Below are 14,954 nucleotides of genomic sequence, written 5' to 3'. Positions count from 1 at the left end.
TGCTAGCCTCCATCTCCTGCTCCCCACAGCAGTGCTGACCTTTCGAATGCACAGTGCAGCGCAGTGGCTTCTTTCTTTCTTTCTTCTCAGCATCACATGCCTGCCATGAGGGCAAAGAGAAGACATGGTGCCAGGCACAGACAGAAGGCATTTGTTTTTTCTCCATTCTCAACCCTCTGCTACAGGCATGCCACTCTCACAGGACCCATTTTCATCAGTACTCTCTGCTCCTGAACAAAATGTTAATTTATGATGGAACAGCAAATGGTGGGAGCTGCGGCTATCTGTCTGGAGTATGAATTTTAGTAGTTCTGTTATATTGTTGAAGCCAGTGGAGAAACCACCAAGTGAATGGCCTCTGTTATGCAGACAACACTAATTACAAAGGGTCCTGTTTCACCTGAGTATTTCTGTGGGAAATACCCAGAGTGGTGAGGCTCTCCTGAAACATCATCTGGAGTTCTGAAGCCTCAAGACTTCCTGGAAACTAGATTCAGGACCTCTCAACCTGGACATTCAAACCACAAGCACCCAAATGCCCTGCCTGCTGTGTAAAGCCTGGGCCTCATGCTGGGTCATACTGAATTATCTGTGATGCTTGTGCCGAGCGGTGTAGAAGTAGGGTAAGGTGTTGACCACATGTGTGCGATTTTCAGATAAAGCAGAGAGCACCACCTCATCCTGCAAACTGCCTGCGGAAGGGAAGCCAGCCATGATCTTCCTTCGCTTCGTTTCCAGTCACTGACAGGGCTTAGCTCATGCTTCTAAAGAAGTCCGAATCATACAACCCCTTGACTTCACAGAAATACAGTTTAAGGCTCAAAGCTCCTGTGGAAGTTCTATGATACCTGGTAACCCTGTATCGATCCTTGTACCAAGAGGTGTAGATGGAGCCAGCATATGTGCAATCCTACTGCTACAGGGGTGTTGTGGAACGGTGGCTAGCCATTGAAAACAGACCGTGTAAAGTCACAAATCAGACTCCTCCATGCTTTGAAGGCAAATAAACCCCCAAAACCCAAAAAAGCCCCGTTGCTTCTCTACATGTACTAAAATTGGAAATGATTGCGCAGAGGCAGTCCAGGTGGCTGGTGCTGTGCCCACTCTCCTATGACCAACCAGCTGCACATTTCTCAACGTTTCTAACGCCCAAAACACACAACCAGCCCCTCGCTTTGCACTCAGGTGGGGAGCCCCCCCCCAGCCCCTCGCTCCGCAGTCCGGTGTGTGGGGAGCCCCCCCCCAGCCCCTCGCTCCGCAGTCGGGTAGGGGTCCCTGGAGCCGGGCAACGGTCGGCTTTACGAGAATGGCGGGCAGGGAGGGGGCCAGGCTTGCGCTCATAGCTGAGCGCCTCGGAACGCCGGATTTACACTAGAGCCCAGGGGCGCCAAAGGCCGGGCTTCTAGTTGCCGGCACAAAGTTTTGGGACGTGCCGCAGCCGCCTCAGAAAGGCTGGGGAGCGTCGGCAGCCGCCGTCACTCGGGCCGCCTCAGGAGCGGGCGGTGGAAGGCGCCGGGGGGGCAAGATGTCGGGCAAGACGCCCGGCAGCAGCGGCGGCGGGCCCGGCGGCCGCCCGCTCGGTCACATGGAGGCGCCATTTCCTCTGCCCTTGCTTTGCCCTTAAGGCCGCTGTGCCGGTGCCCGCGCCTCACCCCGCACGGGCGGGCGCCGCGCTTCCCTCTCCGTTCCCCCTCTCTGTTTCCCCCCAGCCTGGTGGAGAGGCTCTGGCGGGAGAAGGGGCAGGGGGCGGCCGGCTGCTCGGCCCCAAGCGGCCCTCTCCTAATAAAGCGATGGGGTCTGGGCCGCGGCGCCGCGCTCCCCGCGCCCTATAAATAGGCTCCGTGCGCGGCCCCCCGGCTCCGGCCGGCGCGGCTCTGCAGGCGGCGCGGCGCAGCGCAGCGAGCACGGCGGGGCCGCCACTGCCGCCGCCAGCAGAGCCCCGGCGCCCCAGCAAGATGCCCCGGGTAGACGCAGACCTCAAACTGGACTTTAAAGATGTCCTGCTCAGACCTAAAAGAAGCAGCCTCAAAAGCAGATCAGAGGTGGGGGCATTCAAAGCCAGCATGCTTTTTCTCCGTTCTCAGCGCCTAACTTCCTTAACCCTCCTTCCCTCCCTGCTTTATTTTTATTCCCCAGGCTAACGTAGCAATGCCCTCCCCGAGCGAAACGCCGTGGAAGTGGCGGGGGGGATGCCACTGCTCCCGGGACGAGGGCAAGACGGGGCCGGGTTGCGGAGCCCCCCTCGCCCGCTGGCGAGCCCCGGCGGCGGGCGCTGCCCTCCCCCGCTCCCAGCAAAAATAAAAACGGCAGCGGGAGGGGAGGTGGGGGGTGTGTTTGCTCCTGACAGGTGCCTCTGCGGATTTACTGCGGCGCAGAGCGGGGGGTGACCTCCGGTTCGGTGGGGGCTGCCAGCCGTAGGTGACCCGGCAGCTCTGCCAGCCCGTCCCCGGGGCGGGGGGCTCCCGGTTACGCGCCCCGCGGCTTGGGCTGGCAAAAGCACCCTCGCCCCCCGCCTCGGGGTTGTGGGCAGCGCTGGTAGCGAGTAACAGCCCTGTGCTTTTTAAAAAACAGTAGGAATAAACAACAACCAGCCAAGATGCTGGGGAGGGCTTCCCAGAGCATGGGGTGCCCTCAGGTGGGAGTGTGGGGCCGTGGGGGGTGGGCTTCACCCGTGTAGCCCCTCGACCTGCTGCGTGACCTGGGGCTCTGCCGCCCGGCTGGCCCAGGGCTGCTGTTAGCCACGGGTGTTGCTGTGATTACTTCTCAGCAGGGATCAGGAAAGACCCCAGGAAATCCCATGAGGATTGCCTCTACCCAAAAAAAATGGCAGCCTGTAGACTGAAGGTGCCTTCTCGTTTACCTCACGTAACCCCAAGATTAACGAAGGGTTTAGTTTGACTAATGAAGGAATTACGTTGTGTTGGGGGATGGAAAGAGGATTAAGCTTTTCTCCAGGGGAAGCAGAGTTGTAAGAGAGTCTGAGACAAACTAAGCGAGGTAGAAGGGCAAGGCTGGAAAGAGAAGCAGGATGGCCATGTTTATTACAGGCCTATGCCCGGCAGTTCTGAGGTTAACAACTAAGCAAAACATTTTTGCCATTATGAAGGTGTAAGACTGGAGAGGCCCGCTCACTAGCAAGGTGATCTCAGGCTAGTTGTTTCTAATTTGCAAAGAACAGTGTCCAGGCTGAGTAACTCCTCATCGCGTGCAATTGCTGCTCGCGAGGCCTGTAGGCCCCTTCCAGCCATTTGCTTGGAGACCTCTAGTCCCTCTTCGAACTCCCTGTGCTGGCCTGCAAACAGGTGGAGCTCTGCTCCAGCCAGTGACACAGCGCTTCTTGAAGTGCAGTGTTTTGTATATTTAGCTTATATATTAGGCAGGCTGTGGAGAGAAAGGCTGCTGGGAAGGGAAAGTGATAGGAGGAACGCGAGCTGATAGGGCGCGTTTGTACCGGGTGGCTGTGATGAACTGTTAAAAACATTTCACATGAGAAAAAAATGCATGTCAGGAGGGGGTCAGTGAAAACCGATGAAGGTCAAGAAATTGGACACTATCACTGAGGCTGTAGCAACAGGAATAAACAGTGTCTGTGAGAGCCAGATCTGAAATGGACAGCCCCAGTCTGCTTCAAAACAAGAATATAAATAAATAGTTCTGGCAGAGGAACAGAGGCAGCATACTACAGTGCCTGTTACCCAGCAAGCTGCTGCTTTGAAGCTTGTATCAGCAAGCGTCTGCTTCTCTGGTGTGAATGCCTTATTTTGCGCAAGGGTCGCTTTTTATGCAGTAACTAGGATTAAGTCATCATCTTAGAGAGGCAGTTTGGGGTGTTTGCAGCTCTTCTTGTAGGTCTGCTATGTCGGTACTTGGTTTTGATTCCTTGTACTGTCTTCATTTTCCATGATTGCTTTCTGGTTTTTAAAAAGTAGTAGAAAATTTGGGGCTTGAATTAAACTATCAGAATTGGTTAAAGCAATGATCGGAGTGGGAGCAGAATTATCTGTTTGTGTGGTCTCTGTACTCATGTAGGCTGCTGTTCTTGCCTTTGCTAGACTTGGCTTTGCAAGCTGTCCTTTTTAAGTTCACCAGACAAGTGTTACGTAGGAAGTCTAGTCGTTAATTTAAATTTGTATATTCAAATAAGTCCGAGGAGCTTTAACAGAACAGCCAATGTCCTAGTACTTTCATATGTCAAGGGTCTAGATAGGAGTTACAAAATACAATTCATTATGTTCTTTCTAAAGAAACTTTTACTGTTGTTGAGTGGTGCACAATCCTAAAGTCAGAGTTTATTTTCTCTTAATGCATAGAATATTAAGCTATAAATTAGCTGTTACAACTCAGGAGAGAGACAAAGAGATGGTCAGAAGTGCTTCTAGAGGAGCTAAGGAAAACCAGTTAGCTTTGTGATGCTCCTTGGCGTGTTCATCTTGAATACACAGTTGATCTCTTCACGATAGTATCATAATATGCTAACTTAGTTACAGAGAATAGCAGCCAGAATGATCAGCAGTATTGACTGATTTCCACAAAGGGAAAAAAAATTAAACATACTGGGACTATTCATTATGGTGAGGCTGTGAAGGGCATGCTAGAAGTATGAAGTAAGGAGTGGAATGCAAATGGTGAAACTGAGAAGTGGCTGTTGGTTGCCTCTCACAAAACAAAAAGGAAGCACTGAATGTAATTATCAGGCAAAGGTCGTAGTTTTTATGCAGTGTATAATTAATCTTTGAAATGTATTGCTGTGGGATACTGGAGAGGCTAAGAGTGTGAAGGATTAAAAAAATTACAAGGCAAGCTCTTTTCCATGACTGGCTATTAAGTTAAGTGGATTGGAGGAGACATTTGTCTTTGCATGTCTCCAAACATCAGCTTCTTGGGACCTGGGAAGGTAAACTAGGAAAAGTGTCTTTCAAAACATACCTCGTTCTTATGTTCCCTTCCCAGACATCTGGTACTGGCTGTTGGAGAACTCGGGCACCACATAAACATCTCCAATCCACTGTGCCATTTCTCCTGTTCTTATGGAACAAAAGCCTCATTAGAGAAAGCCCCGCAATTATCCCTACTGAATTCCTGCCATCACAGTATTATCAATTGTGTGGATAATTGCGTGAGATCCATCTGGCCGGCTGGCTAAAGGAAGCCATGTATGAGAAGTTACAGTAAGCGGAGGTGAGAAGCACTGAAAGAGTAATGGCCTTGTGTTCCCTGCGTAGCTTTACGTCTTGCCTCAGTCTTTTCTTAAACGTACCTTCTTCTCTACTTCTTTCTCAAATTCATTTGAAAGAGATGTTTTTCCTCTGTAAAACTGTGAGGCAATGGTATGGTGCTATTGTCTGTGTAGAACTGGATGTGTGATACTCTTGTCTTACCCTCCTCTCACTCCCCCCACCCCCCACCCCCGGTTCTAGTCAATTTCATTAAAAGGGAGTGAAATATATCACATTTTCATACTTATTTCATACCTATCTTCTTCATACTATTTTCTCATATCAGCTGCAGCTGAAATTCCCATAAGAATGTTATGTCATCAGTGATGGGTGGAGAACTGAGCCTTTCTGATAGTCAATGGGAAGGGTGAGTTGCTCACCAAAGTGACCCTTCCCTTAGGAGATTATAAAAATGAGAACCTGTTTCACAATATATGACTGAGGCACCAAGTTCTTTCTCTTACACATATCAGTAATAATCCCCTCTACCATATTAATCAATCATAATGTAGCCTGCAATGTGACGGTTCTCAAAATATGTTGTAAATAAATAATCGGAGTCCTACATTTTTTATATTGCTTCCTTTCTGGTGGTGGATTTCAGTTCATGTCTCCGAATGTTCCTGGATTAAAGCTGAAGTGAGGAGTAATGAAGACTATGAAATGTCTGTGAAAATGAAGGCTCTTTCATAAAGAGTCTAACCTAATGTCTTTCAGTTGTGCATTTCTTAGAGTTATTTTTCCCCCTTTTGCAAGATGCTAAGTAGACAAGTGGGAACTGATCTAAATTTGAGATTGCCTCTTGCAAATCTAAGGAACAAAATTCCTCATGTTACCATGGTCATTTGAGGATGCTAAAGAAGAAACACCTTTGAAGGTGAAGACTGATGCAGTTGTAAGAAATTTGAAACTAGCATCCTCATGGTTTAATAAGCCAGGGTATGATTGTTCATAATTATATGGCAAGAGTGCTGCTAACCATAGCCAAAAATAAGCGCTTGCTTTATTATATTGTCATTTGCATTTAAGACTGGGACAAAGTCCTCCCTGACTTGGAGACAGAGGGAGTTTCAGTTGTGACTTCTGTGGAGTTAGGACTTCAACTTGGGTTTCTCAGGCAGCCAAACAAACAGCTGAGGCTACTTCTATATAAAATAATCCGCAGTCCTTTTGTCCTTTCTGTGCTTTCCAACCCTTGCTGACTTGTTTCTTTTTTATCAGCAAGAACTCTATAACACAGAAAACTTCATTTTACTTTTATATTTTATTTCTTACTTGTAAGGCAGAAGTTGTAACAAAATAAATTGAGGTAACCTAAATAATTCTATGGTTCTATGATAACAGTGGAATGGAAGGAGGAGGAACAGGAAACATGAGGAAAATTAAGCGGCAGTGTCTAAACGTTCTGTATCTGAAGTCAGAGGCAAAACTATTGTTAGATTGCAGTTACTTAAAATAACATGTGCCTATTCATTGCAGGTCGACCTCACGCGCACCTTCACCTTCCGCAACTCCAAGCAGACATACACAGGAATTCCTATTATAGTGGCAAACATGGACACTGTGGGGACATTTGAAATGGCTGTGGTTATGGCGAAAGTAAGTCTTAATTCTCATTTATGCAACAATTTGGAAGCCACTGGGTGACAATGAGCAGCTTTTGTTAATTTTTAGCTATGTTTGTTGGAGAATGGGGGGACATGAGTTAAAAATATCCAGAACAAGAAGGTGCGGTTTTACTGCAAAGCAGCTGTGCTTTTACAGCAGTACAGTTACCAGAGACAGAGCTTCAGATGGAAGATAGTTTTAGTGGAGATGCTTACTGGGAAGCTTCCGCCTTGGGTGTAGCTTAGCTTCAGGTGGAGCTCCTAAGAGCTTAGGTTTTGAGGTCTGTGCTGTGCTCCCTTCCAGAAAAAAATGAACTCACAACAGTTTTGAAAGTGTAGGTTACTGGATAAAGCTGCAGCAGTTAGGAGTCTCTAGTTAATTAGCTTCTGGCCTCAAGGTTCACCTTCATTTCTTGCAGTGCTTATTAAGCACATTCAAAATATTGACCATAACTTCATGAAACATATCAGAAACCTGATCCTGAAAGGTCAGCTAAATATGCTAAGTTACCTTTGAAGAGCCGTTTGGAGTTGCCTGGTCTGTTCACTGTTACTGTTACTTTCAAGCAGGATGAGCCTGTACTTAAAATGGGAATTTCTGGTATGTCGTTATCCCACAGCTGAGGGAAAGATGACTAACTTGGACGTTAATATCAGTTTTCTTATTTTTGCTAGCATGCAATGTTCACTGCAATTCACAAGCATTATTCTTTGGAAGAATGGAAACTGTTTGCTGCCAATCACCCAGAATGCCTTGAGGTACATTTTCATACTGTAAATTATTATGGTTTATTGCTTTGTTCCGAACTTGCATACACTGTAGTCTCTTGGGAGTACTGTTGTCAAGTGAGGTTTTGGGGAATGAAGATACTTGCTGTTTTTAAATGCATCAAAAGAAGTGCTTGTCCTGCTTTAAAAATAATAGCTATGCAAGTCCATTATGAAAGTGCTTATATTAAGATGCAAAAAAGCAAAGTTTGTATATGTCTGGAATGAAAACACAGAAGTATCCTGAACGAAGAAAAAGAAAATACTTGGGAATAGGTCTAACTGCTTCTGTTGCTGTTGGGAGCTGTGGTAGTGCTAGTGAGGGAGAAGGCTCAGACCACCAACGCAAATAGCCTTGAGTAACCCAACCACAAGCTGGCCCTGTGTGCCCTTGTGCTAGGCAGGGTCTTTGCTGTCAGGTCTGCAAGCGGAGTTGGAGCCTGTGGGCTGGAGGGGCCCAGGTGCTGGGCCCAAGCAAGGATGAGCACTGGAAGTTCTCAGAGCATATGTGTCCTCCATTTACCTTCTCACACTAGAGCTCACGCTGTGCTGTTAGCTGTGCTGCCCTCCTTGACCTAGGACCTTGATCAGGGTCCTAGCCTGAGCCATTACAGAGAAACACCATTTAGTAAAGATAAGCACTGACTTAAGTTCTGACTTTTTCATATCCAGATTTCTTCTGTGCTCGTCTGGCAGGCTCCTATACCAGGAGAGGCAGTGTAAGAGCATGCCTGGCTGTCTCCCCTCTTCCTTGGAGTTCAGTGCAGTTTTGAAACTTTTTCTGTATAGAAAAGAATACTACACAGCTGTATTGTATCTTTACCTGTGGTGCATTTTACAGTTTATTATAAGGACTATTAATTACAGGATTATCTGAAAGCCAGCGTATCACTTAGGTTCATCAGGGTTGCTTATATGCCACTATAGGGTAGAAAATGGTCCCCAGCAGTATCCTGTGTCTGAACACTTCAGCACTTAGCTCATTTGTGGTACATCATCACTGGAGTAGCACCTTTTAGTGATTGGATATTGACTTGCTCTGTAACCTTGGATCTCTGCAGAGGTTTTGTGGGCCAACAGCTGTGGGAACTATTTTTCCATTGGAAAGAACATAGGAAGACAAAGGGGGAAGGAATCTGCTTGTTTTCAGTGGTAGCTGACCCTGCTTGAGCAAGAGGGTTGGACTATGCAGTCTCCAGAGGTCTCTTCCAGACTCAACTATTCTGTGATTCTGTAGATCAAGGTGGTATTTGGTGAACTTAAAGACCCAGCTTCCACTCTCTTGACAGTGCCCCAAATTTTGCCACTCAGCCTTCCTGGAAATCTACCAATTTAGGCCTTCTGTGTTTCTGTTAATATGAGTACGGCTGAGCCTTCATCCATCTCAGGTGATTATATTTGCCTGTGAGAATCCACTGGTGAATGAAAAGCTGATAAAATGCTAGTTTTACTTTATTTTAGAGCCTTTAAACGAAACAGAATAGACCGATATTCGCAGCAAGGTGTTTTATTTCATACTATATAGTATGATTTTCACTAGTTTCCAGCAGAAGTCCTCCCAGGCCTATGCAGAAAAAGGCATACAAAGTGTATGTTTATCCTAGTTTTTACAAACTACTACTTCCTTTTTTCTCCCTGTCTTTTTAGCATGTAGCAGCAAGCTCAGGTAGTGGAAAAGCTGATTTGGACAAGTTAACAAGTATTCTGGAGGCCATTCCACCTCTCAGATACATCTGCCTGGATGTGGCAAATGGCTATTCAGAGCACTTCGTGGAGTTTGTGAAGTCTGTTCGTGCTCTGTTCCCACATCACACCATCATGGTAAGTGTGTAGAAAGGGTGGAGGGTATGTGTGGGAATTCTGTCCAGGAACAGGGCCCAGAGTTTGGTTGGTAGGCATCAGAAGCTCTGTGGTAGCTCCATCAGTTTCTGATTCCTCATTTAAAAAAAGGAAAGAAAGAAAAGTCTGGCTCAGACGTCTTCCAGACTAATACATGTGGAAAAATACTCTTCTGAGAATACAGAGGGCAGCTGTGTTCATCTACCCTTTCAATGCAGCAAGACATTGACTCTGAGACAAGTGATAACTGTTTAATAATATGTTGGCATTGTCAGTCTTCCATTGCTGATAATTTCTGTGGGAACGTTCGATGTTTGCTCTGATACAGCAGTTTGATGTTGGCATGGCAGGCTGGGTGGATCCTACTTTTTCCCTACTCACATCCTTCCTCCCACACCAGATGCAACCTCTAATCATAGGTAGGTTTATTTTGGTGATTCCAAGCTGTGGGAATGTGCCAGTGTTTCTGGCCAGTTGAGGCCGATAGCTGTTTTGGTCTATTAGACCGCTGTGAAGACAGCTGAATGTAGACTAATCTTTGCCTCCCCTAAGAATCATAGGGGTGTTGTGCAATTGTGAATGGGATCATCAGGGAGCAAAATAGTCAGTGCTGGGGTTTTTCATGCGCCTTCTTTAATGTTACTATACCTTCTCAGAGCGCTAATGCCATGCTGCCTCCAGCCAGAGTGTTTGCATCAACACAGGACTCTTTGCAGCACAGTGCAACTGTTCCTGCTTGTTTACCCACAGCCCTTGAAGAAATGGGTCTGAATTTGTTTCCATGAGAATAGCAGAAATTCTCAAACAAGCAGCAGATTCTTAATGAGGACACCAGCCTTTCTTCAAGCAAGTGCAGCAAAAATTCATGTGTTTAGGCAACGCTTTCTCTCTTTTTTTTCAATGCCAGACACAAAACTTCATGCATGTAAAGTAAATGTGAAGTAAAAATGGTCGTAAGTGCACACTCTGAGTTGCAGTAGGGAACTGCACGTTCAAGCAGCTCGTGGGAGACTACATTCCTTCCCCTCGTGTCAGAGGAAGGCAGTGTTCTTGCCTCTGATGGTGACATTGGAAAATGGAAGTGGGCTGGAATGCCTGTGGGGTTCTGGGTTACCATGGAATAATGAATAGGCATCCTTTAACAGCTGCCAGCAGACATGGGAACCTTTTCGGTATGACCATATTTCCCATGGCTTTTGGGAGAGCTTTTGGAAGTATGAAATGATAGATGTGGTTTGAGCTTCCTGCTCCATGTTCACTGCCATGAGGGAAGGAACTGTTTCCTTGCTTTGGATCTGAAGTATTGTCCTTAGTGACATTATTACTCTGGTATCTTTGGCTTGAAGTGTTATGGGAGGGAGGATAAACCACATAGCTTAAAAAATAAAAAATGTTTGGTATCAGGAGTGGAAAGAAAATTGTATGTCATCCACTCCTCTACCACAGACTGCTGACTTGGACTGAGAAGGGAAATCAACCAAGATGAATTGCCCGGAAGGCACAGGAGGCCAAAGTCAAAGTCAGATATCAAGCCCAGATTTTGGTCCAAGGTCCTTGAGCCAGTCTCATCTACCTCCCACATCTGTTAAGCTACCCTGCTCAGTTTCTCTGCTTCTGTGACTATGGTTATTGTTACTTCAGTTGTCCTGACAGCACCACCTGCTTGAGCACATACACAGCCCTGAGCTGTTCAGTTGCCTTCTCTAATTGTAGCTCCCTTTACTGAATGTGGTTTAGTATGGCTCGTATTGTTAATCTCCTGCACAGGGATAATTTCCATTCCTAAAAGCCTGCTAACAAACTTGCAGTGTTCAAAAACCTTCTGTTTTCCAAAGCCCCCAGAGTCTGTGCAGTGCCGCAGGTCTCTGATTCGGCTAGGGACACATACCTCTACCCCACTTCCAAATGAGTTTGCTTTACACTCTGTGCCAAAATGGCCTTTTGAAGCTATTCCTGGCTGAAATGCAGGAGCTCGTTTAGGTTCCTTTTTATGATACTCTGGAAGACATGTCCTGCTGCTACCTGTTCTGCCTGCTTTGATGTCTCCGTGCTATGCCTGCAGTATGCTCTCTGTTGTTGTAGCTTTCAAACAAAAGGGATAGCAGTTAAATAGAAGGTATAAAAATAAAGAAGCTTTCTCATGGCTGAAAGCAATCTCCAGGACCTTGCAGGCTGCCTTGTTTGCTTTCCTCAGCATGACCATTCATTCCACAGTCAGCTGCAGTGCAGTACGTAACAGTAACCCAACCCCGGGTCTCAGGGAATGTATGTTCCCAGGGGCCGTGTAATGGGTCCAGCTCTGAGGCTAAAAGGTGATGTGCAAAGCAACTGGTTAATGTTGTACTCTCTGTGGCCGATACTCCAGTGCAGATGGAGGATGTCTCGAGTGTAACCACCTTTCAAATACATGTTTCTACCTTTTCTAATACTTGCTTTTATAATCACATTACCTTGTTTTCTTCTGCCTGGCTCTGACACAAGCTCTTTTCACTCCTGCCTTTCATGTTAATTTGCAAAGTAGATCAATTTCTCCATGGAACACAAAGGATAGGGAAGACAAACAGGGGCACAAAGGTAGAACATGACCTGCCTTAAATCACTCATTAGATTGAGGATGGAGGAAGAAGCAGTATTGCAGTATCCTGAGTGTCTCACAAATGCAGCACTGCCCCCAAGAATCAAGAGTAATGGTCCAGTGGGGTGTTTTGCTGCTGTAGCACAGCATCATGTGCTTGCCTTGTTCCTGCTCACTAAAGTCTAAAGCAAAACTTCAGTTGACATTCATTATGGAGGGTCAGAGCTTTTATATTACAGTAAGCATAGTCCTTATTTATTAATGTAATTGTTGATGTGAGGGGTCTTCCATTTCACTGGAAGTCTGTTTAGCAAGCTAAGATATCTTTGCCAGCAAACTTTGCCAAGTTTTTATCCTGAATTTTTCTTTTCGTAGTGTTCTCTGTTCATTAGAAAGAAGAAACTCTGGGGAGGGGGAGCAGGGAGTGTGGCAGGAAGAATGCTGGTGCAGAAACACTTTTGCAGATGCAGTAGCATCCACAAGATGTGGCCAGAGAGGGAGGCAAGTGGAATCACAAAAGCAGGAGCAGTGGGAAATAGCAGGGGCCAGAAACTGTTGCTCCCTTTGGAGTCAGTAGCAGAACTTCTCAGGGCCTTGGCAGAGGCAGAATTCAGTCAGAGAAATCCATGCATATGGCTCCCAGTTTGTCTGAACCAGGCAGCAGAGTCAGTCCAGTTCATGGCATGTCCACCAGGGCTGGGGTCTCAGAGCAGGGGACAGCTATGTCCTAGGGTAGGAGACAGTGATGCTGCCAAGGCTGTCTTGGGTCAGTCACAATACTGAGTGCCACCACCCACCTGGTATGGCTCAGCCTCACAAAGGGTCCTCATCTTATGGTAAAGCACCCCTTGCCTTCGTGGGTGGGAAGTGTCCTCTGGCAGCGTTCCTAATAGTGTGGAGGCACAGACTGTGCTTTCCTCTAGGATACAAGAAGAAAGTTTGAGAACTGTTGTCACAGACGCTTCTCCCCAGCTTGATCCATTGCCATTTGCCAGCAGCTTTCAATCAGTGCAGCAGTGTTCCTGTCTTAGTCAGTATGAGTCGGTATTTATAGCAGGCTTTTATGAGGCACAGTATCAAATGCCTGACTGAAATTCAGAGGCATTGCCCTACTGTGTTCACTAATTTTGTATCTCTGTCAGAGAAGCTGTAGCCTTTGTAATCCTGTTAGGTGAAATCTTGATCCCATTAAAGTCGGTAGTGAAACTCCCTTTGACTTTTTTGAGGCCGGGATTTCCCTCAGGACTGACCCACAGTTCAGTGATCCTGGATAGTGCTGGAATGAGCCAGGATGACGCTTACTTGAAACCTCACTCTGAGTGATGGTACAGCTGAATGTCTCCCTGGGTGGATAAGGCCAGGCTCCAGCCCGGGTAATTTGTTGTAGCCCCTAATAACTCACCGCACTGAAAGCATGGTAGTTCACCTGACACTCAGTTGTTACTGATGCTGTTACTTTACTGCCGGGGGTAGCAAAGTTAGATTAGCAGTAAGGTAATCGCTAGGCTATATCTCTTTCCAGAAAGCCAGTTATGCAGCAGTTTAGAAATGCATTGGTACATGGTCTTATCAAGAAGAGCGTGGTTTTTGCTAATACAGTACTTCCACCAATTACAGTGTTCCCTGCCTACTACTTGCCCAAATATGGTACAAAATGTTTTGTCTGTAGTGGTTTCTGTGTCCCTGTTCCAATTACTTTACTTTCTTTATACTCAGTTAATTTTAAGGGGGTTTCATCTCTGTAGATTCAGTCCTCCTCTCTCTTTTTTTTTGTTTTTTTTTTTTTTGTTTTGTTTTGTTGGGTATTTTTGTTGAAGTATTCTGGCTTTACCTGGCAGGTGGGGCTTTGAAAAGCCCTTTTGCCTCTATTCAGCTGTCATCCTGGCATCGGTAGTAAAGTAAGCATTGGTTTCAGTGGAGGTAGAGTTCAGCTGGATGTGAGAAAACAGCATTCCTACTCTTCAGCTGTGGGACAAGGGTCTCTTCATGTACAGATAGCTGTGCCTCTCTCATAGGGTTTATTTTGGTGCTATCTGAGGTCTGCAAAAGGTACCTAAAAGAAGCAAGCCTGTCATCGGCACGTTGAAGTCTGCTATGTAGAGATCTGTGTCTTCCCTGAAAATTTGTTAAGGATCTGCGGATTCAGAAAGGCAGAAACCACTGATGTGTGTACATGCATTCCAGGAAAAAAATGTATGCTGGGGACATAAGTGCTTTTCCCTGCTAGGATGAGCATTTTGTATCAGCATATGCAGTTCCAACATTCTCTAGCAGTAACTTAACATTAAACGTCTGGTTAGTATTTCTGAAGAGACAGTTTGACAACCCGCTATGCTCTGCTAATAAGAAGACACTGCCTTGTAAGTTAAATATATATTTGATCCCAAATTTCATGGAGCCATTGACCTGTTCATTCCCATTTATGAATCTGTTGCACATACTCCAGTGTTTCACCAAGTTGTAAGGTGCTTAGTGTCATACTGCACAGGTAGTTATCTGCCTTCCAGATGTATGAAGCAAAGATGCTTCATTGATGTTGTAAGCAGCATGCTCTCTGTCACCCCACCTTGGAGTGTACAACACTTAGTATAACAAATTACTGCTTAGCAGAAAGGAAGCAGCACTTAGCTGGAAACACTGTACCTATTATATATTCTTTATTTCCTGACTGTCCTATTTTATTTTATTTTATTTGTAATCAATATCATGAAGTTTTGAGCAAAGTTAAGTGGTCCTGTGTCATAGACCACAAATTGCTGCCTAACAGTATCGTTGTTTTTGTAAGTGCTTCAGGTCGTGGCTTGTCAGCCGTTTCAGGCTAATAAAAGGGGGAAGTAAAATTCATTACAAATAAATAAATAGTGAAATAGAACCAGAAATCAGTAAGTGGAGAATAAGCCTGGCCTAGCACTCCTTAGGTAGCTCCTGTTGACTTCAGCAGGAGTGTTG

The 14,954-nt window shown here is 46.0% G+C and overlaps 1 protein-coding gene across 3 annotated transcripts in view; it reads left to right on the top strand.

Moving 5' to 3' along the window:
* Positions 1–1,631: 1,631 nt before the first annotated feature.
* The window catches only part of GMPR (guanosine monophosphate reductase), a 49,659-nt gene continuing 36,336 nt past the window's right edge, over positions 1,632–14,954 (top strand). Inside the window, exons 1-4 of one of the 3 annotated variants that reach the window (XM_037380540.1) lie at positions 1,632–2,042; positions 6,696–6,815; positions 7,499–7,582; positions 9,239–9,412. In XM_037380540.1, coding sequence (XP_037236437.1) covers positions 1,956–2,042; positions 6,696–6,815; positions 7,499–7,582; positions 9,239–9,412 — 465 coding nt within the window. In that variant the 5' untranslated portion in view covers positions 1,632–1,955. Of the gene's footprint in view, positions 2,043–5,065; positions 5,179–5,510; positions 5,584–6,695; positions 6,816–7,498; positions 7,583–9,238; positions 9,413–14,954 lie in introns of those variants that run through there. The other 2 variants (XM_037380542.1, XM_037380541.1) reach the window with 2 other exon arrangements.

Source organism: Falco rusticolus, chromosome 3 (genome assembly GCF_015220075.1).
Source record: "Falco rusticolus isolate bFalRus1 chromosome 3, bFalRus1.pri, whole genome shotgun sequence".
Classification (NCBI taxonomy): domain Eukaryota; kingdom Metazoa; phylum Chordata; class Aves; order Falconiformes; family Falconidae; genus Falco; species Falco rusticolus.
This window is presented reverse-complemented; position numbering and strand designations above follow the sequence as displayed.